General features: G+C 50.5%; 1 protein-coding gene across 1 annotated transcript in view; it reads right to left on the reverse strand.

Annotated features, from left to right (window-relative positions):
- AFAP1 (actin filament associated protein 1) overlaps positions 1 to 23431 on the reverse strand; it is a 133534-nt gene that overhangs the window by 2689 nt on the left and 107414 nt on the right. The window contains exons 11-14 of the mRNA XM_004383550.1: positions 17626 to 17743; positions 11621 to 11887; positions 8596 to 8710; positions 1700 to 1864 (exon numbers count right to left, since the gene is read on the reverse strand). Of these exons, the coding sequence (XP_004383607.1) occupies positions 1700 to 1864; positions 8596 to 8710; positions 11621 to 11887; positions 17626 to 17743 (665 nt within the window). The remainder of the gene's footprint in view (positions 1 to 1699; positions 1865 to 8595; positions 8711 to 11620; positions 11888 to 17625; positions 17744 to 23431) is intronic.

Consider the following 23431-nt stretch of genomic DNA (forward strand, 5'->3'; position numbering starts at 1 on the left):
TGTTCATATCCTTTGCCCATTTTTTAACTGGGTTATCTGTCTTTTTGTTGTCGAGGTTTTGCAGTATCTTGCAGATTTTAGAGATTAGACGCTGATTGGATTTGTCGCAGCCAAAAATTTTTTCCCAGTCTGTAGGTTGTCTTTTGACTCTTTTGGTGAAGTCTTTTGATGAGTATAAGTGTTTGATTTTTAGGAGCTCTCGGTTAGCTAGTCTCTCTTCTGGTGCTTATGCATTGTTACTTATGCTTCGCATTGTGTTCATGCCATGTATTAGGGCTCCTAGCGTTGTCCCTATTTTGTCATCTGTGATCTTTATCATTTTCGATAGTGGGTGTTTTTTATATGCTCGTTATGCCTGAGTCATCTCACTGGCCCCTGTGGTCCAGGTGCCGTACTTCTCTGTAGGGCACGTTCGTTGTCACTATTTTACTTGAAGCTTGTAACAGCATTGTCTGCACCCATTGGACAGATGAGAAGAGCCGGCTAGCTGCCCGTGCATGTGGACCGGCGCTCGCTCGGCCGGGGGCGTCTCCGTTTCGAGGCCAGAAGCTTCTCTAACCGTCTGCGTCTCCACCAATGCAGGGAAGGCGCTCCACTTCTGTCTCCATGACCTCAATGCTCCTTTCTACTTCCCCCGGCTTGGAGTTTGATTCCTCCGCAGCAGCCCCAGGCCAGCGTCCCCCTACCTCGTCCTGCAGGGTCGCCCCGACCTCCCAGCCTGCTCCTCCTCCTGATCTCTGCACCCCAAGTGCACGCCTTTCATTGGGATCAGCAGAGTCCAGAAAGGTGCACAGACCTTGGTGGGCGAGCACCGTCAGGAACCCGGGTTTCCTACCTGGCCCTTCCCACCCCTCTGCATCCACACCCCTCAGGGTAACTGGAATCCAAAAGTTCACCTTGCTGTTGTTTTAGAACCATCTTGAGCCAAAGCGACGTGCGTTTAAAGTTCCACCTCCGTCATGCGGGGCTCAGGCCAAGGTCGGGCCAGCAGGAATGCCCGAGCCAGCCCTGGGGCACTGTTGCGGCTCCTGGCTCAGTTTCCTGAGACCCGTGCTTTTACTGACTTCCTCCCTGGGGGCTAGTACCCCACTCAGCTGGCTCTACCTCTGCTCCCTTCCAAGTCCCAGGCTCTGTCCTGCTCTCCCCAGTCCCTTCTCAGGAACGGAAACTTCTATTCATGCCGGGACTCTTCTTTGGACTTCTGAAGGCCACCAACCCCTGTGGTGTCCCTCCTGCTGAGCAGCCTGCTGCTTGGCCCCACCTGGCGACCAGGAACTCCTGCGACCTCTGCTCACCTCCAGACCTGATCGTCATGGTCAGCACTTGAGGCAGGGAAAGCTCCTCCGGCCCCAGCCTGCCTGGGCCAGCAGGTCTCCAGCCAGGCCTGGCCTCCTCCTGCCTGCCTGCTTCCTCGACTCGGTTGGCACGTGCCCTGGGCTTGCAAGCAATGCTCCCAAACCCCTATCAGCACTCCACGGAATGGCGTCCTCTGACCAAACAAAGGCCTCAGCTACAGCCCCTTCGGGCAAAGCAGAAGAAAATCTAGATTTTCAAATTGCGATGGGCACGGGCCAGCCGGAACCACGCCTTTCACACCAGCCTGACAGCCTCAAGTACAGCTGCTTCGGGCAAAGCAGGATAAAATGCAGATTCTAGAACTGAGATGGGCGCCGGGCCGGCCGGAAGCACGCCCTCCTACCTGCGTTCACTTCGATGGCGGCTCGCAGGTCTTTCCTTTCCTTGCGGAGCTGGGCCAGCCTGTTCCGGAGGGTCTCCTTCCGCTTCAGCAGCTCCTCCTCTTTCGACTGTAACAGCTTGGCATCCGCCTCCACTCGGTTCTTGCCGTATTTGTACTGGTCAGAATCTTTACAAAAAACACAAAGCAACAGAAAATTAGGTTTAACCAAGCAGATTACAGGGTAATTGATAAAACCAAACCAAACCCATTGCCGTTGAGTCAATTCCGACTCATAGCAACCCTATAGGACAGAGTAGAGCTGCCCCACAAGATTCCTAAGGAGCGGCTGGTGGATTCAAACTGCCGACCTTCTGGCTGGCAGCCAAGGTCTTCACCACTGCGCCAGCAGGGCTCTGGGTAATTGATAAAGCCTGTTTACTCAGCCAACTCAGAAGAACAAACTCAATGCTAGTTTATTTTGCTAATTCAACAAGAAAAATAATAGGACTGAAGTAGAAAAGTGTTCAGTTGAAATTCTCCGATATTCTTTGAACCAAAAAAAAAGAACCTATACACCAGTGTTCATTGCAGTGCTTTGCACAGTAACCAAAAGGCAGAAACGACCTAAATGTCCGTCAACTGAATGAGCAGATGAACAAAGGAATCAGAGAAGAGGCAGCAAAGGGTAGTCTCTGGAGCCCGGCTGCCTTGGTCTGAATCCCAGCTTGCCACATGTAGCTGTGTGACCTTCAGCATGTTGCTGAACCTCTCTGTGCCTCAGTTTCTTCATCTACGAAATGGGGATAATAACAGTGGGCAATTCGTAGGATTGTTATGTGGATCAAATTAAGGAGTACTTATAAGCACTTAGAATAAACACAAACCTAGCCCGACATACGTGCTTGTTAAATAAAATGAATGAATGAAGAAGAAACCAGTCTTAGGGAAAATTAAGAGACTTGACCAAAGTCACACAGCCGGTGTCTGCGGCACTGAAGTTTGACCCAATGATTTTTTCCTTTTATTATGCTGCCTGGCCTTTCCATAATAATAACTTAGGGGGTGAAAAAACTCTTTGAAAAAATATATAGAAGAGTTGAAAATGCAACAAAACTCTCATCAAGGATCACCAACTCCAAAGCTTTGAACGTCTCCCAATCGCTTCTAAAATTCACCTCTTGGACCTGATACAACCCAAGACCCTGGGGGCTTCAGGCCCGCCTCTGGGACTCACATCCCACAGCTCAATGTGGTGGCTCAAGTGCACGTCTGACCCCTCCACCGAAAAAACCGAAAACAAACCCATGGCCATCGAGTCGATTCCGACTCCTGGCGACCCCGTGTGTTAAAGCAGAATTGCTCCATAGGGTTTTCTTGGCTGTAATATCTATGGAAGCACACAGCCAGGCCTTTATTCTGCGGTGTCACCGGGTGGGTTAGAACCACCAACCTTTAGGTTATCGGTTGAGCACAAATCGTTTGCAACCCTCCTGGACGAGAAGCCACCCGAGTCGAGGCCATGCAGGGCGGCGTCACAGCTGTAGCAAAGGCAGCAATGACGTAGCTGGGTGTGCAGCTGTGTGCTGCCCCTTACTGACCAGGTGATTTGGGGCAAGCAATCAGTAACCCTCAGCCTCGGCTTCACCCTCCGTGAAACAGAAATACAAAGGCCTACCTGCCGTGTGAGCTGTCTTTAAAATTGTTTCATTTGCCACGGAGTCGGCCTCAACTCACGGCGACCTTGTGCTCAACGGAACAAAACGCTGCCCAGGCCTGCGCCATCCCGTGACCCCCTGTGGATCAGACCGTTGTGATCCATAGGGTTTTCCCTGGCGGATTTTCAGAAGGCCTTTCTTCCTAGTCTGTCATAGTCTGGAAGCCCTGCTGAAACCTGTTCAGCAGCATAGCAACACGCAGCCTCCACAGACAGACGGGCACTAGCTGCGCATTGGCCGGGGATTGAACCCGGGTCTCCCACATGGAAGGTGTGAATTCTACCACAGAACCAGCACTGCTTCCCTTTTAAAATTGTTGTTGTTGGTGCTGGGGCAGCCAGCACAACTGTCCAAAGCAAGGTCACGGAAGCTCCACAGACACATCCAAACTCCCTGAGGGTCTGAATTGCTGGGGGGAGGGCTGTGGGGACCATGGTCTCGGGGAACATCTAGCTCAACTGGCATAACACAGTTTACAAAGGCAATGTTCTACATTCTACCTTGGTGAGTAGCGTCTGGGGTCTTAAAATCCTGTAAGCAGCCATCTAAGATACTCCACTGGTCTCACCCTTTCGGGAGCAATGGAGAGTGAAGAGAACTAAAGACACAAGGGAAAGATTAGTCCAAAGGACTAATGGACCACAACTACCACGGCCTCCACCAGACTGAGTCCAGTACAGCTAGATGGTGCCCAGCTACCACCACTGACTGCTCTGTCAGGGATCACAACAGAGGGTCCCAGACACAACTGTAGAAAAATGTAGAACAAAATTCTAACTCACAAAAAAAATACCAGACTTACTGGCCTGACAGAGACTGGAGAAACCCTGAGAGTATGGCCCCCAGACAGACACACTTTCAGCTCAGTAATGAAGTCACTCTCGAGGTTCACCCTTCAGCCAAGTATTAGACAGCCCCACAAAACAAAACAAGACTAATGGGGCACACCAGCCTAGGGACAAGGACTAGAAGGCAGAAGGGGACAGGAAAGCTGGTAATCGGGAGCCCAAGGTTGAGAAGGGAGAGTGTTGACATGTCGTGGGGTTCTTAACCAATCTCTCAAAACAATATGTGTATTAGTTGTTTAATAAGAAACTAGTTTACTCTGTAAACCTTCATCTAAAGTACCATAAAAAAAAATGAAATAAATAAAATTGTTTTTGTCAGTTTCCATCGCATCGACTCTGCCCCATGGCTGCCCCACGTGTGTCAGAGTAGAACGGTGCTCCCACAGAATGTTCAATGGCTGGGACCTTTTGGAAGCAGACCGCCAGGCCTTTCTTCTGAGGTGCCTCTGGGAGGGTTAAAGTTGCCAACTTTTAGGCTCGTAGTTGAGCACTTAACCGCTTGCGCCACCCAGGGACTCCCTTTTAAAAGGAGATGCGTACATTTTTAAAGCATCTAACAAAAAGCTACGAACCTGGGACGCGCAGGCACTCACGGTGACTCTTATCCGATCTTATCGGATCGTTACTGACTGCTCGGAGCCCCCCCCTGCTCAGGGACGCCGCCGAGCCGTTTCCAGGCCTCATCCTCAAGGCTGCCTCGGCCAGCTCTTGGCACGCAAACCCTCGCGGTCCCACAGAAACACCGCACTCAGGAAGGCAGGCGTAAAGCCGTTTCTCCCTCATCGATTCCCCTCTCGAAACAGAAAGTGCATTGCCGTTACGCGGGTAACCGAACCACGGGCGTTGGCGGCTCTGGTGAGGACACGCTTTGCAAGCAGAGGAAAGTCCCCCCTCTGTGCCCTTCCTTCTAAGCTAATGTTTCCCCACAAACCTATGTGCAGTAACCCGTAAATTTCCACGTCTTCCGGCCCCAGTGCAATAAACCCCATACAGCCTGCAACGCCACTGCCTGAATTCAGCAAAAGCACAGAACGCAATTATTCTTCTCTTTTGTCACCATTAGATTCACCAACGTTAATACAAATTCCCGCCAGAGGCTCTCATCAGATAAAGAAATAATCATCTAGGAAATAAAGCACACGCAGGTCCTGAAAGAGAAACGGTCATGTGACTCACATCTCACTCAACAGGTGTCTCAGGCACAGATCACCCCCTTTGCCCACCTGCCCCTCCCCCAAAGGAACAACACTAAAAAAAATTTAAGTGGATATACTAACACTCCGGGGTTCCCGGGTGGCGCAAACAGTTAAGCCCTCGACTAGTAACTGAAAGGTTTCCGCTTTGAACCCCCCCAGAGGCACCTTGGAAGAAAGCCCTGGTGATCTGCTTCTGAAAGGTCACAGCCACTGAAAACCCTATGGAGAAAGTTCTGCTCTGAAATCCATGAGGTCACCGTGAATTGGGATTAACTCGACAGCAACTGCCTTAGGGAACTAAGACGCGCCGGAAACACAACCAGGAAAAAACAAAGCTGTTGCTGTTGAGATGATTCTGACTCACAGCGACCCTGAAAGACAGAGTAGAACTGTCCCATAGGGTTTCCAAGGCCGCGTTTTTTACGGAAGCAGACTGCCACATCTTTCTCCCGCGAAGCCACTGGTGGGTTCAAACCGCTGACCTTTTCATTCCTGACAGAGCACTTAACCACTGTGCCACCAGGACTCCTTACCAGAAAAGTCACATAAGTCAGCACATTGAACAAGTTATGATGATAATGAGGATAGACTTACACTGTATGTGTGAGGAGGGCAGACATAGATACCATTATGGAAACAATGCACAAGTTTCCTGGGGCAGAACTGACCAGTCCAGCTGCAGAGCCCGTCTGGTCCATGCATGAGAAGAGCCCAGCACAAAGCCAGCCTCCCCTTCACTCCTCCCCTGTGGACTCTACCTCTGCAAGCAGGGCTGCCAGCTTAGCATGGGTATGGAAGACTTCTTCTCTCCACAGCTGGTGGTGAGGTCGTTAGCAGAACTAGCTGCCTGCTCATTCACATGGAGACTCATCTACCCGTCACAATGATCTAGATTCAAAATGTTCCAATGCAAGTCCCAAGTGACAATGACGTGTGTGCGTATCAAATTCCCCATTCAATGACTGCCTCATTTGCCATGAGACCAGAAGAACTAGATGGTGCCCAGCTACCATTACTGAGCTTTGGATCAAAGATTCTACAGAAAGTCCTCATCAAAAGGGGGAACACGTGGAACAGAATGTCAAATTCTCATGGAATCCAGGCTTTCTGGAGCCACAGCAGATGGATGACCCTCCAAAACTATTACCCTAAGGAAATCTTTAGACCTTAAACTGAAACTCTTCCCTGAAGTCATCTTTGCACCAAATAATAGTCTAATTAGAAAAAAAAAAAAGTCTACATTAAACATTATACTCTTTTAAAGAATTATCTGTGTGTGATCAAATCGACAACAGCAACTGGAAAGGATAAACTTAGGGGGCAGTGAGTTTGTGTTAATGATGGTGAAATAGTTTGGAAAATGTTGTCGAGAAAGATGGTATAACTTGAAGCATGTAACAATGTCACTGAATTGTACATGTAGACATGGCTGAAGTGCTGTATATTTTGCTGTGTATATTTCGTTGTGTATATTAGAAGCGAGGATGGCGAGACTTCCTCCCACATACTTTGGACATGTTGTCAGGAGAGGTCAGTCCCTGAAGAAGGACATCATGTTTGGTAACGTAGAGAGTCATCGAAAAAGAGGAAGACCCTCAGTGAGATGGACTGACACAGTGGCTGCAACAACGGGCTCAAACACAGCAACGATCGTGAGGATGGCGCAGGACCGGGCAGGGTTTTGTTCTGTTGTACACGGGGTCACTATGAGTCGGAACTCACTTGACGGTACCTCACAACAATAACAACAACATTTTCACCAAAAATAAAACAAAAAAACCAAAAACTCTCTGTTCAAGTCCAACTCGTGTCTTCCTCCCCAGGGGCGCCTCCCCTGACCCCCCAGACGGACTTGGGTGCTCCTCGGCTGTGTCAACGCCTTTCTTGTGGTCCTTACGCTGTTTCTGCATGTGTGAGCCCCTTGATGCCAAAGACCCTTGATGGAAAGTACTCAGCTCATCTTTGCGCACCCAGCACCCAGCCTAGGCCCTCGAATAAGCAGGTCCTCGTCGGCTGGGGGAGCAGGAGTCCGACCAGTCGGGCTGGGAACACACACGTAGCCACGGGCAGCAGCACCGCCTTCCACAGACCAATTCGAGACAAAAGCGGAGGACACGGAGCTTTCACGGCCGGGCCTCCCCTCCTGTCTCCCAGCTTCTCCGCCCTGCCCAGCCCAGCCTTGCTCTGGCTCAGGTGTTCACCAGCTGTGGGGCCCTGGGGAAGCACCCCACCTCCCAGACACTACTCCTCCTTGTCCAATGGGATAGGCCATCATTCCCACCTCGGTAAAGGTGCTGGGAGTGTTACACAGGCTAACAGAGTAACAGCTGGATGTAACCCACCAGGCCTGTAGGAATAATCACCCCCTGTAAATCCTTACGTGTCTAGTGCTTTGGAGAACACCTATTACCACCATTATTTCAACCACAGCAGCCACAATCACTACTTGTCCCCATCCCTACCCAACTCAGGGGCTGGGTTTAGAGAGTTCACACAACTTGACATGATCACTAGGTCAGTGGCAGACCAGGGACACAAACCTGGGTCTCCTGACCCAGAACTCAGGGCCACCTGACTTCCAACTGCCTCATATTTCAATGTACTTAATTCTGCATGAGCCAGTGGTGGGTCAGAGGTAGACTTCTCGCCTTCCAGCGGGAGGCCCAGGTTCGCGTCCCAGCCAATGCACCTCATGCACAGCCCCCACCCGTCTGTCAGTGGAAGCTTGTGTGTGGCTCTGATGCTGAACAGGTTCCGGCAGACCTTCCAGACTAAGACAGACGAGGAGGAAAGGCCTGGTCATCTACTTGGAAAATCAGCCAATGAAACCCTATGAATCCCCACAGTCTGATGCACAACCCCCCACGGGGATGGCACAGGACCGGGCAGCGTTTCGTTCCGTTGTGCTTGGGGTCGCCATGAGGCGGGGGCCGAGGGGACAGCAGCTAACAACAACGACAACGATCAATTCTACAGTCAACAGGCAGCTGTGTTTTTTCTTTTATTGACAACATTCACCAAAGCAGCGTTAGAAACGGTCGCCATTCTTCGATCCAGAAGCTGAAGGAGGAGGATGCCGTATACGGCTCCCTTCTTACAGCCCCACCCTGCAAATCAGACCTAAAGCCAGAAGGCCAGAAATCCAACGGTACACTTACTCGAAGGCGCTCTCTTCACGCCGCCTGTGAAGTCAGCCTTTTTCTGCTGACTGCTCAGGGTCTTGCCTTTCCCTGGGACCCCGCTAGATGCTACTGCGGGCTTTTTGCCCTTGACCTGTTGAAGCAAACATATGAGGAAATTAAAAACAAATCAAAACTCTGGGGCGTTTCTTTACAGAAAGTTGTTTTGGTCTCTGACTCTTTTAAGGAGACCCTCACGTAGACAGGAAAAAAATGCGGGTTGTATAGAAAACCAACTTGACTTCCAAATATCAGACTGGTATGGTTTTCCCAGAATTGCTAAGAAGGTTCTAGAAACAAAGTTCAGAGCAAATGAGGGCCTCAAGCATGTCTTCAGCTGGAAGGCTACAGAAATTCTAGATCTCTCTCAGGAGATTGTAAATGTTAATTGGGAAATTGGCCCAGGCAGATAGGAGCTGAGAACATTCTGTGAGGATCACAAAACGTACAGACTTTTCTTCTTGGTGGAATGCTATCAGGGGGGTGGCAAGACCGGACCGTTAGATTTCTGCCTCAGGGGCTTCCACGCTGAGCGGGTCAGACCCCTGCTTTCAACGGCAGGGTCCGAGAAGGGAAGCGAGAGAAGCAAAATGTAGAAACAGTATAAACTAAATTTTGGTTAACCTTAGGTTTTTAAAAAAATTATATAGGCCCCCTCGTTCTTGGGTGCTGCCAGCCAGCAGCTGATGTGTTTTGCATAAGGGGTAGGATGTGTACTTTAGTTACGTAATGGATTCAGCCAGATGGCCAAGGCTAACTCCTGGGTTTTTGTTTTTGTTTTTTTCCATTATGATACATTTCTTTCCATTGTAGGCTTGAGTTTTTTTGGGGGGCAGATAGCACTAGCTTCCAATTCTGGCTCCACATTGAGGAGCCCCCCAGCTACTACCCTGAGGAAATATTCAGACCTTAAAGCGAAACCATTCCCTGACGTCATCTCTAAACCCAACACTAGCTTAGCTTGATTAGAAAAGAACGTCCACCTTGGACCCTTGGCTCCTTCACAGGATAATCTGTGTGGGATTAAACCAACAACACTGACTGGAAGGTGACAGGAGAAGCTTAGGGGCAGCGAGCCGGTGTGGACGATGGGGAAACCATGGGCAAAGATTGTCGAGAAAGGTGGTCCAACATGAAGAATGTAACTGATGTCACTGAACTGTACCTGCAGACACGGCTGAATTGATGTATGTTTTGCTGTGTATATCCTCACCAAAAATTAAAAAAAAAAACAACTCATTAAAAAAAATCTGTGGCTCCACAGCATTCCCACCAGCTAGGAGATCTGAGCAGAACATCACAGCTCTCCAGCCTCCATCTCCTCGTTTAAAAACACAAGGACATCGGCACCTTCTCACAGGTTCCTGGGAAGACAGAACGTCATACCACACATGTATGCAGCACACGGCATACTGCAGGTGCTCAGTGAACGCTGGGTCCCTTCATCCTCCGTTAAAACAACCAAATGAGGGCAGGGAAACTCAGATACTAGCATCTGACTTGCAAACGTGTTTCCTCGTTAAAATAAAAACTAAAATAAAATAAACAAAAACAAGCATTTTAAACCATGTGTTTAACAGTCCACCCTAATTTGGGGTAATCCGAACGCCAAACCTAAAACAAACAAAAAACCCACAGCCATCGAGTCGATGCTGACTCATAGCGGCCCTGTAGGACAGAGCAGAACTGCCCCAGAGGGTTTCCAAGGCTGTCATCTTTACAGGAGCAGACCGCCACGTCTTTCTCCCGCGGAGCCGCTGGTGGGTTCGAATCGCCGACCTTCCGGTTAGCAGACAAGCACTTAATCACTGCGCCACCAGGGCTCCTGATCCAGACACACAAGATGGCATACTGTGCACCGTGTTTTCTACCCAAGTTAACTGTCTGCTAATAAAAGACAGATTAATACACAGATTCGCATGTGCTATGGGAGACACGCAGCCTGCCAGATTTTAACAGCACTCAGAAAAAGGTCACATAGCGATACAGAGGCCGTGGGCTCCCACCCCTGACGACACCACGGTGGGAGCCCCCTTCAGGCTCGTGGAGTCAGAATCTCCAGAGGTGGGATCTACACAACTGACTTTTAAAACAAAACACATCCTCAAAATAAAAATTAAAAAAAAAAAAATCTTCCCACGTGATTTTTGATGAAGCCCATTGGTTGGGCAACGCTGCTATAGGCCACCGCCGCCTGAAAGTCTAGGACCTGCATTCACCATTCCGTTAAGATTACCCTAAAAGTGGAGGGAAAGGAAAACAAAGCAAAGCAAGTCTGTTTGCTATCTGTGAGCAGAGTATTCTCACACGGGGTGCTTAGATCTTTAAGCAAGGCATTAGAAAAATTCTTAGATCGAAAATGCATGAAAACACTAACTTAGCATTTATGTAGAAGTGTTTCTGTGGGGTGGAGGGTGGAGGGTAGTTCATTCACCAAGGCTGTTTATCGTTCAGGGAGAATTCAAACTCCTTACTCATCTACTGGGTTCTAGGGAGTATGCACACTTTTGTACTTCTTACAGAAAGGTTTCGTGGCATGATTGATCCTGTTTAAAGAACAGAAAGCTATTACTATTGGGAGCCAACCATTCCTTGTTTACATACAATGACCTATATATATTTACATGTACGTATAATTTAATAAAATGCATTAAAGGAACTTTAATGCATTCCAGGATATTCTTTTTTAAAACCTTTGCCTTTAAGCTGACTTAATTTACAAAATGCCTCAGGGAATCTTCCAAGAATGGAAAGAAAGCCAGATGCAGAGAAAAAAAATCCGTGCTTAGATGAACTCAGCTAGCCAGGAAGCTCTCACCAGTTCCTGGGTAACCGAACGTTGACCGTGTTTGCCAATTATATTCTAGCTGAGGAAAAAAAAATGATGTTTCCTTTGACAAATCCCATTTATGACAGTTTGTTGACTCCGCTGTCACTGCAAAGCTCTAGAGGAGGGTGACTTAGTGGTTATCACATGACAGAACATTCCAGAAAGATGCTGTACCTGGGAGTTGAGCCCGAGAGACGCCCTCCCCACAGAAGAGGTATTAGTGAGAGACTGGGGTGAGGACAGGCGGGGCGAAGCAGGATGTTTGTAATGGTTAGAAGACAGTTTGTCAGGAGACGCCCTAGAAGTCTTTCTCTCCGCAGCTGAGTAGCGTGCAAAGATTTTCGGAGACGGTAAGTTATCGTACAGGCCTGCGTTATCATAAAGCACCTCTTCTCCCAAGCTTCTGCTACGGGAAGCAGGAAGGCCGTCTTCGGGGTCCCGCTGAAACACACAGAGCTGTGATGTTAGTGACACAGCCACGGAGCTCAGAGCGGACGTCCACAGAGAGAGAGAAGTCAGTAACACCCGCAAAACACGTACGTGTACCCCCAAACCAAAACCCAAACCCGTCGGTGTTGAGTGGATTCCAACTCATGGCAACCCCACGTGTTACAGAGTAGAACTGTCCACAGGGTTTTCTTAGCTATCATCTTTAAAGAGCCCTGGTCCTAATGGTTAAGTGCTTGGCTGCTAACCAAAAGGTTGGCGGTTCGAATCCACCCAGTGGCTCCACGGGAGAAAAGACATGACAATCTGCTCCCAGAAAGATTACAGCCTAGGAACCCCATGGGGCAGTTCTACTGTGTCCTGTAGGGTTGCTGTGAGCCAGAATTGACTCAATGGCACACAACGACAACAAATAATAATCCTTATGGGAACAGATCGCCAGGCCTTTCTTCTGCAGCACTGCTGGGTCGGTTTGAACTGCCAACCTTCAGGTTAGCAGTTAAGTGCACCACCCAGGAATTTCTATCATATTCCCCTCAAGTGTTGTCAATAACGTGCACACTCACTCGGGGGTAGAATGATTCAAAAGACAAGGAAAAGGTCATTCCTTAAATCATTCCAGGAGTCACTGGCTTATGAACTTGTTGTTTTGCTTGTTTTTAAAGCAGAAAAAAATACCAATGAGACATTTCCTTCTCTGGAGAAGTGGGAAGGACAGTGACTTAGCCATTATGACATGATAGAACATTCTAGAATGAGATGCTATGCCTGGGAGTTGAGCCCAAGAGACGCCCTCCCCACAGAGGAGGTGTTAGTGGGAGACTCGGGTGAGGACAGAGCGGAGGTGGAAACAACAGGAGTCACACAGCAGGGCCGGACTCGGAGCCGCGGACCCGGAGTCCTGGGCTCCCGGGAAGGGCGAGCAGAGCGGGCAGAGCGCTGCGTGTTGGTGGACAGGACTTACTCTGTTCTGGACGTCATTTCAAGAGCTGAAAGATATTGATGCATTTAATCCTCAAAGTAAATGAGTGAGTAGAGTGATTGTGAGGTAGAGAGAGGTCACACAGCTGCTAGGAGTGGACCAAGCCCGTTTCAGAGTCTTACTCTGAACTATAGGGTTGCTGTGCAAACTCCTTCTTGGTAAAAGAAGGGGTTAAAAAAACATAAACAGTTGCCCTGGAGTTGACCTCGACTCCTGGAGACCCCATGTGTGTCAGAGTAGAACTGTGTTCCACGAGGTTTTCGGTGGCTGATTTTTTCTGAAGTAGATCACCAGGCCTTTCTTCCGAGGCGCCTCTGGGTGGACTCGGACCCCTGACCTTTCAGTCAGCAGCCGAGCTTGTTAACCATTTGCCTCACCCAGGGACCTTTTCATAAAGGGCCAAAATAGCTACAAGCCACTTCAAGGGACAGAGAAATTTTAAAACACGGGCTTTGAAGTCTAAACTAAAACCCACAACTAACAACCCCCACCGGATCCTTTGAAGTTTTAAAGGTCTTTGTAAATCGCCGTGCCTTTTTAGAAATGATATTAATTCACATATTATGCTCGCTTTACCCTATTTTTGTATCCTTCTTGCACAGTGTCATTCTGCCAGACTGTAATTACATCCTTTCGTTATAAAAATAGAAAAGATTTAAAATTCCATAGCAGGAGTGTTTTTATTTCTCTGCAATCACATCAGCGTGTCTATTTTTGTGAAGCTGGGGACCATCTACCATCTAAAAATAATGGTCCAGATAAACTTAGAGATGAGAGTTTCACAATGACAACCTGGCAGCGTTTGCCAGAGTTACTAAAATGGTCTAGACTATCATCTTCTGAAAATACCAAAAGATTAGGTCACATGGAAGCTTAGAAGAACACCTGTGGGGGCCCCATAGAAGATTCTAGATTTAACGTGTGTGTGTGTGTGCGTGTGTGTGTGTGTGAGATAGAGGGAGAGAAGATCCTTTTGAGAATCATTTCATCTTGGTCTTCCGGGGGAACATGGAATGGGTAAGAACTACTGAACCCCAGACACGTTGCTGGGATGTCAGACATGGGGTCATTGGGTCATTATAAAGTAAGACCTTTATGGGACCTAGAAACGAAGCCCTCCAAAAAGAGATGCCCGGTAACAGAGCCCAGCAAGTGAAGAGCTGAAAGGAAGAAAACTCCCAACAAGCAGAGCTGCAAACCCAGGCATGGCGCATCGTATGTCTTGAAGGCCAATACGGCCAGCCCCACAGCATACATGCCTGGTCAATTCCTTGGCAGGTTTTTATCTGTAAAGTAGATTAAGCTGCCAACGACCATAGAAAGCTCACTCCTGGGGTAGCCTGAACTGGCACAGTAAAGACCAGAGCTATGTGGGATGGCGAGATTTGTATTAGCAGCTAGATTAGTATTTGTACAGTGACCAGACTAGGACAGACTAGGAAGAAAGGCCTGGAGATCTAGTTCTGAAAATTAGCCAATGAAAACTCAGCGGATCACAACAGAATACCGTCCAACTGGACTCAGACATGCCAACAGTCACGAAGACGGTGCAATGTTGTGTTCTGCTGTGCAGAGGGGCACCGTGAGTCGGAGCCAACTTGACAGCAACTACCAGCAGCAACAGCAGTGCCATGGGTCCCCTCACCCATTCAGCTCGCCGTTCTGCGGTCACGTTCAAGGTGTGTACTCACTGGAGAGGAGCCCTGGGGTGCAGTGGTTAAAGTGCTTGGCTGCAAATTGAAAGGATGGTGATTCAAACCCACTTAGCACCTCTAGAGGAGAAAAGACCTGGTGATCTGCTTCCACAAAGATTACAGCCTTAGCAGCCCCATGGGGCAGTTCTAGTCCGTCTCATAGGGTCACAGCGACAAAAACACCACCACATGTGTGGGTGGGTCTCTGGGTGGGAAGCTCTGGAGACGGGTGTGAGTTTATCTCTGAAGCTGACATTGGAGGTTGAGGTCAAGGCTCAGAGAAGCAGATGGTGGGTCACTGCGGTCTTCAATCAGGGAAGGACAGCTGTGTCAAGAGAAGCTGGCACAGAGCCAGCAGGGGCGAGAGGAGCCCAGCAAACATGGAGCCCAAGTGGAAATGGACCACGCTAGAGCATGCAGAGCCCTGCCTACAGGGCCGAGGCCATGGTGCTCTCCTGGGGGGCCATGGTGCTCTCCTGGGGGGCCCTGGGGTGACAGGGGGACCTCCCCAATCCTGGGTCCCGGTGGCAGGGCTAGAGGTGGGCATGGGAGGAGGGCACTGACCGGCCCTGCCCTGAGCCCAGACTCCGATGTGAGTTTCCACGATGGGCTTTGATGTTGGAACGGGGCATAAAAGTGGCTGTGCTCACATACCATCGCCCAGTGTCCCGACGCGGACCATGAACGCTGCCCTGCCGCCCCTAGGGCCCGTCAGCTCCTCCCCTCTTCCCACATCTGGTCTGGGACCGTGCTGTCCTTCAAGGACAAAGACTGCATCTGATCCTTTTCTTCCTCCATTGCTAAGAGAACCCCGCAAAGGAGGCAGGAGGGGGTGGGGGAGGGGAGGGCAAGGGAGGGAGAAGGAAGAGAAGGGGGAGGAGGGAGAGGTAAATAGAGACGGAGCATGGACGGGGGCGGTGGGAATCCTGCTGTAGGAACCAGTCAGGACCCCTGGGCAGGGCCGACGGCGTGGGGGTTGTCCAACAGGACGAGGCCCTGACAAGACACCCCTGACCTTGGGACACTTGATTCCAGGGCCTCTTACTAACTGGCCTCCATCACCAGCCCCCACCCCTGCCTCCAGCCCTGGCCTCCAGTCCCAGCCTCCAACCCTGGCCTCCAGCCTTGCTTCCACCCCTGCCTCTAGTCCTGCCTCTACCCCTGTCCTTCACCCCTGCCTCCATTCCTGACCTCCACCCCTGGCCTCCACCCTTGCCTCCACTCCTGACCTCCACCGCTGCCTCCACCCTTGGCCTCCAGGCCTGCCTCCACCCTGGCCTCCAGCCCAGCCTCCACCCTTGCCTCCACTCCTGACCTCCACCGCTGCCTCCACCCTTGGCCTCCAGGCCTGCCTCCACCCTGGCCTCCACTCCTGGCCTCCACCCCTGCCTCCACTCCTGGCCTCCACCCCTGGCCTCCAGTCCCAGCCTCCAGCCCTGGCCACCAGCCTTGCCTCCACCCCTGCCTCCAGTTCTGCCTCCACCACTGCCTCCACTCCTGACCTCCACCCCTGTCCTCCAGTCCCAGCCTCCAGCCCTGGCCTCCACCCCTGCCTCCACCCCTGGCCTCCAGCCCTGCCTCCACTCCTGGCCTGGGTTCAGTTGCTGACACTTCTGGGCTCTGGGGGTCTGGCCCCCTCACCTCCCTCACGGGTTGCTTGTTTGCCGGCTCCTGCCTGGGGCAAGTGTGGGTTTATGATGATGGAGGGTACACAGCGACACGGGGGGGAGACAGCGGGTGGGCTGTGGGGGAGGGCGGTCTACACCAGCTCAAAAAGCTGACAGAGTAACAATACACCCTACGCCTGCCTCCGGAAGGCATCTTAATGTGGCATTGTTGGGTGCCGCAAGTCAATTACTACTTACAGGGACCCTACAGGACAGAGGGGAGCTGCTCCATAGGGTTTCCAAGGCTGTTATCCTAACGGAGGCAGACTGCCAGGTCTTTCTCCCGTGGAGCCACTGGTGGGTTTGAACCCCCGACCTTTGGGTTAGCAGCCGAAAGCTTAACCGTTGGGCCACCAGGGCTCCTCTGTCTTAACATAGATGCTAATTATAGATGCATCTCATCCCGGCAAACACTCATCGCCTCTCCCACCCACCCATCTGCTGACCACAGGGAGGCCCTCGTCTGCGAACCCCGAGACCCTGGGCCCAGCAGCCAGCCGGAGGAGATGCTTGATAAACAATGGCTAAACGGAGAATGTGGGGACAGAAGAAAATAGACTTTTACAGATGAGTTCTGCTAGTGACACCCAAAACTCAGAACACCAAGCCCGACAGACCCAGAGGGCCGGTTTTGATGCAAGACACCGTCACTAAAAGTCTCTGATGTTTCTACTAAAAACAGGACCACTTGCTATTGAGTCAGCCCTGACTCCTGGCGACCCCATGTGTGTCAGAGCAGAACTACGCTCCACAGGGTTTTCAGGGGCTGATGTTTCAGAAGTAGATCACCAGGCCTTTCTTCCAAGGTACTTCTGGGTAGACTGGACCCCCAACCTTTCATTTAGCAACCGAGCAAGTTAACAGTCTGCACCACCCAGAGGCCCACCGGTACTCATCCGTGGGTGTCCACACAGCACTGGCCCAGACGCCCACAGTCTCTGCGACCTGAAGTCCGCCATGAGGAAGTCTTGTGTTTGCAGGGTGGCCATTGGCCTGCACAGGGCAGTTTCTCAGCTTGTCACCGCACCGGGAGGTGACTGAGCATGGCTAACTGACACTGTGCTGTATTCTGAGTGATCCAGGTTAGAGACGTGAATATGTAATATGTACGTTATTGTCTAGTCAGTACCCTAAAGTGTGCTGCAATGTGTGATTGACGCCCGACTCCTGGGGTCCGGTCACCCCGTGTTCAAATGCAGTTAGAGACGGACAGTCCGTCAAAGCCAGCAGAGGAGAGACGGGGTAGGGATTTCATCGTGGCCCAAAGCATTAAAAAAGAAACTTTATGCCGTTTGGACAGAAACCAGGGACACTCAGTTACAGAACGTTTCAGGCAGTCTCGCCTTGAAGCGAAATAAACCGAGTCCTCTCTGAAAACGCGGCACTCACCGAACCATTGATGCACGGAACGTAGTCGTAGTGGAGAGCCAAGCCGCTGGGGTTCGCGTAGCCGTTGGAGGTGCTTCCGAGATAGGGGTTGGCGGAGACCCCACGCCTGCTCAAGAAACTGAAAGACAGCGAGTTACGTGCCTGCTTTGCCCCTCGGCCGGCCAGCAAGTCTCCCACGACTCTGCCCTAGGGTCAAGGCGCCCTCAGGGCTTCTGGGGGCAGAGGAAGACTGGACAGCCCCTACACAGAGTGGGATGTTCGATGGAGAGATGGGGACAGGCTCCTCAGCTATAAAATTAGGACACCACCTGCCCTGGTAGTGCAATGGTTAAGCACATGGCTGCTAACAAAGAGATCGGCAGTTTGAACCCACCCGTGGCTCCTCGGGAGAAAACACCTTGCGATCGGCTCCCATAAAGATTACGGCCTAGAAAACCCTACAGGGCAGTTCTACTCCATCATGTGGGGTTTGGAGTCGACTCAACGGCACCCAACAGCAACAATGATCTCCCAGGCTGCTGTAACAAAAAAGACTGCAAGCGGGAGGCTTCAAGAACAGAAATGCTTGTCTACTGTTTGGGAGGCTGGACATCCACAGGGAGTCAGCTCTAGGGCCTCCTTGTCCATAGCCTGGGGGCGCCTTAGCCTGTCGAGGGGTCTTCACAAGGCATCTGCTTGCCCCACGTGCATGCATTTGTGCCTGTGTGTCCATCTGTGTGCATGCATGCATGCGTGTGTGCATGTGTGTGTGCGTGTACATGTGCACGCACGTGTGTGCATGCGTGTGTGTATGCATGTGTGCATGCGTGTGTGCATACGTGCATGTGTGTGTATGTGTGCATACGTGCGTGCATACATATGTATGCATTTGTATGTGCATATGTGTGCATGCACGTGCATCTGTGCACGTGTGCCTCTGTGCATGCATGAGTGTGTGTGTTCACGCATGTGTGCATGTATTTGTGCATGCATGTGTCCGTGTGTGTGTGTCTCTCCATGTCTGTCTTCCCTTCTCATGAGCCATCACCCAGAGGGGTTAGGTTAGGATCCACCCTACTCTGGGCTGGCCTCATTAACCTATAACATCTGCAGGAAAAACCCGATTTCCCCAAACAAGTCTCATTCACAGGTACAGGGGTCACACCATCAACACATGTTTCGGGGTCACCATCCAATCCACACGTGGCCCCCCTCAGGGTGGGGGTCAGGATTGGTGACACTGTGTTCTAGGTTCAGAAAGAAACACCTGGCAGGTAACAGGTATTTGACAAATAACCGCCTTTATCACCATCAGCCCCTAACAGGCTGGCTCCCGACCACCGCCTATTCTTATAAACAAAGCTGCAGTGGCACGCAGCCACGGCCCTGGTTCGTAAGCTGCCTACAGCTGTTTTCTCACTACAACGGCAAAGTTCAACAGGTGTGACAGAGACCATATGGCTGCAAAGCCGAAATATCTACTGTCTGGTCCTTCACAGGAAAAGATCATGGATCCCTGGTCTATAAGCTTTTCAGAACATTTATTCAACAAATGCTTATTCAGTCCTTAGTATTCATTCACGAGACATTGGTGGTTCAGAGGTAGAATTCTCAGGTTCGATTCCCAGCCAAGGCACCTCATGCATAGCCATCACCCATCTGTCAGGGAAGGCTTTCATGTTGCTGTGATGCCGAACAGGTTTCAACAGAGCATCCAGATTAAGGCAGACTAGGAAGAAAGGCCTGGCAACCTACTTCCAAAAATTAGCTGGTGGTAACTCTATGGATCACAATGATCCAATCCACCACCGATGGCGGGGGTCGTGCAGGGCTGGGCAGCATTTCGTTCTGTTGTGCCAGAGCGAACTCGAAAGCAGCTCACAACAGTATTCATTCAGCCTCTGCACAACCCCCTCTGCTGCCCCCTGGACGTCCCTGAAACCACGTTGGCCGGTGCCACACGAGTCCCTCAGAAGGCAAGCCAGACCATGGGACCCTCTGCTCCAAACCTCCCAGCGGCCCCCAATCCACCCCAAGAAAAACCAGGGTGCTGAGCCCGCACACAAGGCGCCCCCTTGGCCTCCTCGCCCCAGCCCGACTCGCTCTCCGCCAGCCACACCAGCACCCGGACGGCTCCCAGCCTCCCGACGCACCCAGCCTGGGGTCTTTGCGTTTGCTCTCGCCTCTGCCTGGTAGTCTCTGCTCCCAGATATCCCTCCTTTCTGTATACCTCTGCTCCATTGTCCCTTTAAGGGGCCTTCCCGACCACCCGAGATAAACCGCCCCCTCTCACCTGTGCATTCACCATCCCTTTCCCTGCTTCCTTCTTCTTCATAAAATCAGGGCAGTCAACTCTGACTCCCAGCAACCCCATGCGCATCAGAGTAGAACTGTGCTCCACAGGGCTTTTAATGGCTGACTTTTTCAGAACTAGATCACCAGGCCTTTCTTCTGAGACATCTCTGAGTGGACTCGAACCTCCAACCTTCTGGCTAGCAGCTGAGCATGGAGACCATTCACACCACCAGGGACTCCTTATTATCAGTCCTGCCTACCGTAGTATGTATGTATTTATTTACTGGCTGTTTCTCCCACTGGGATATCAGCTTCAGAAGAACGGGGACTTTGTCCATTTTGTTCACGGTCGCATCTCAGGTATCCAAGGACAACACCTCATACCTGAAAGTCACGTGACAGACAGGTACACAAACGATTCACTCAGGAAAAGGTGTTTGTTGTCAGTGAAACTGGAAATGCCTACGGAGAAAATACCTCAAATGCATTTTCTCCTAATTAGGAAAAACTAGGATAGCCTGCAGGGAAAAAATCATTTTTTTCCCCAAATGTTCTGTTTCTTCTCAGTACATTACTACGGTAATTAAAAAAAAAAAGGTTATCATCGAGTCAGCTCTGACTCACAGTGACCCCATGTGTGTCAGAGTGGAACTGGGCTCCATAGGGTTTTCAGTGGCGATTTTTCAGAAGTAGATTGCCAGGCCTTTCTTCTGAGGCACCTCTGTGTGGACTCAAGCCTCCAACCTTTCGGTTAGCAGCCGAGCGCTTTAACTGTTCACCTGGCCCGAGGACTCCTTCTACAGTAACTAAACCAAAATCAATCCAAAGCCATTGCCTTCGAGTCAATGTTGACTCATAGCGACCCTACAGGACAGACTAGAACTGCCCCATAGGGTTTCCAAGGAACGGCTGGTGGATTCGAACTGCTGACCTTGTGGTCACCAGCCGAGCTGTAACGAGATGGATAAAAAAGAGAGGAAATGGAAATTAAGGAGGTGAACACCGGGACACGAGCACCTCGCGGACAAGAAGTCTTGCGACAAAGCTGCACAGTTCTCTGACTCAGAAGAGTGAGCCGGGGGAGGTGGTTTTGGGGGATTAGTCTCCGCATTCTGTGAGTTGGCTTCTTCTCAGCACTGCCTGGGGAAACGGCTCTTCAAAGACAGTGCCCACTGCCCTCTCCTGGGAAGAGCGAGCAGGGCCGCCGTGTCCACTTTCAACACAAGGGCACTTTCACTTACAGAATAGTTCAGCTTGCTTTCCTCTTGACTAAAAATCAATGCGCTCATTTAATACTTAGAAATTCACAGAAGTGTATGCAGGGAAGAAATACAAGAAGGAAAGACACATCCACGTTTAAAACTGTGAGTTGTATCCGATAGATGGTTTGGGTTTGTTGTGGGTTTTTCTTTATATGGTAAAACCTGCGAAAGCGGGGACCTGTGTAAGGGGAAACCTGTCAGACGGAAAACTGAACTACTTTCCACTGAAACGCGTGAGAGAAAGGCGGTAAAGACTGCATCCTGTCAGCCGCGGAAAAACAAGGCAGCCTCGTCGCGTCCCGGCTCTCACAGCCTTCACTGTACAGTCAAGGCTGTAAAAACGGCGTGGCACAGCCTCAGTCGGTCCTCCCCGTGTAACTTCGGAAACGGAGGAGCGAAAGTCACCATCTCTGTCAACATTAGCCCAAGGCTGGTCCCTAGGAGGCAGGAGGTCAAGACATGCCTCCACTCTCCAACCTTTTCACCAATTCTGACACCAGCTGTCCCCCCACGGCACTCTCTACTTCTCCGCTGGGTTTGATAATTCATTGCAATGGTCACACAGGCAGTACTGATTATGGGGTTCATTACAGAAGTATCAGGTTACAATTTAGGATCAGGATCCACAGGCTACCGCTCAGGATCAGGATCGGGAAGCATGTAGGCAGAGTCTCCCTTCTTCAGTTCAGAACAGCTCTCTCAACTCCTCTCATCTGTGTAGGCCTCCTCTCGGCCCCCTGAGGACAGGCCCCTCTCGGCCCCCTGAGGACAGGCCCCTCCTGGCCCCCTGAGGACAGGCCCCTCTCGGCCCCCTCGGGACAGGCCCCTCTAGGCCCCCTGAGGACAGGCCCCTCTCGTTCCCCTCAGGACAGGCCCCTCTCGGCCCCCTGAGGACAGGCCCCTCTCCGCCCCCTCGGGACAGGCCTCCCCTCTCAGCCCTTGGGTTCAGAAGAGAAGAGTACTCAGGAGAGTTTCCTGGAGGTTTTCTATCCACTTCTCTGGGTCCATTCTCACCAACTGCTTTCTATCATTAGCATCATCGCTCTGACGGTCTCCAGTTGACTGACTCGGCAAGGGTTTCAGGTTAAAAAATCCAGAACATTTCCTTGGCATCATACAATCCATGTCTCATAAGAGGTTCTCGGGAAAATGTTTCCGTATTCTTAAATGACCGCTTTTCCTGGGAGAGTCTACGTTATTCTTTTTTGTTTTACTGACCTCTTTCCCAAACGTGCTGTTGTTCTTTCTCCTGCAGACGTATCCAGCACACTGACCAGGCCCCTGATAACCTTGAAAGGATTCGCTTTAACTGGCTGCCAATTCGCAGAAAAGTGAAAAATCAATTTACTCAGAATAATCATCTCACTGCCAAGCTACCGTATTCTGAACACTGCTGCCTTGTCACATCTCTTCCCTCTTAGGGTTTACAAGAATGTTTGGGTAGACAACTAAAAAATAAAAACGGACTTTATTGCTAGGTCACATCTCCTATAAAGGTTTATAGTAAAGATTCCTAGTCATAAATCCATCCCATGTCTATTTTTAATAAATAATTGTCAATATTGGGATTTACATTCCTTTTGCAAAAATATGACCTCTTCTTTGCATTTGGTTTAGATTAATATTCCACTGGTTTACAAAGGAAAAGCCAAGCTGTGAGCTAGGGGAAATGCTTTTATTCAGGGCTTCTCTTAAATGTGGTTTGCTGGTTATAGTCAAAAGTTACATGTGGTTTCAGGACCGGCTTCTGGGACATTCAGTAACTTCTTAATAAACACAGTTAAACCATCATAAACTCTTTTCTTTGATGTCAAGCTAGCTGTGCACACTTTACAGAACTGGAAGTACAGACATTATATTTCTTAAAAGTCCACTTTAAATGTGCTTTGCTTACTGAGCAGCACTGCACGACTAGTAAGTCCATCCTGAAAACCACCGCTTTGCTGAAAGAAGGTTCTCCGACGGTAACGAGGACGAACAGAGCAGTAATTCCTTGACGGTGTCTACGCTGGTTCACACGCTACGGGAAAGTTCCACTACACTCACTCGTCTTGTCAGGGCTCTTTACCTTTGTTGAGGGTAACTGTGGAGTCACTGGGTGGTGCGAACGGTTCACACGCTCGGCTGCCATCTGAAAGGTTGGAAGTTCAAGTCCACCCACAGGCGCCTTGGAAGAAAGGCCTGGCAATCTACTTCCAAAAAGCAGCTATTGAAAACCCTGTGGAGCACAGCTCTACTCTGACACACATGGGGTCTCCAGGAGTTGGAAT

The sequence above is a fragment of the Trichechus manatus genome, unplaced genomic scaffold (assembly GCF_000243295.1).
Source record: "Trichechus manatus latirostris isolate Lorelei unplaced genomic scaffold, TriManLat1.0 scaffold00111, whole genome shotgun sequence".
In the NCBI taxonomy this organism is placed as follows: domain Eukaryota; kingdom Metazoa; phylum Chordata; class Mammalia; order Sirenia; family Trichechidae; genus Trichechus; species Trichechus manatus.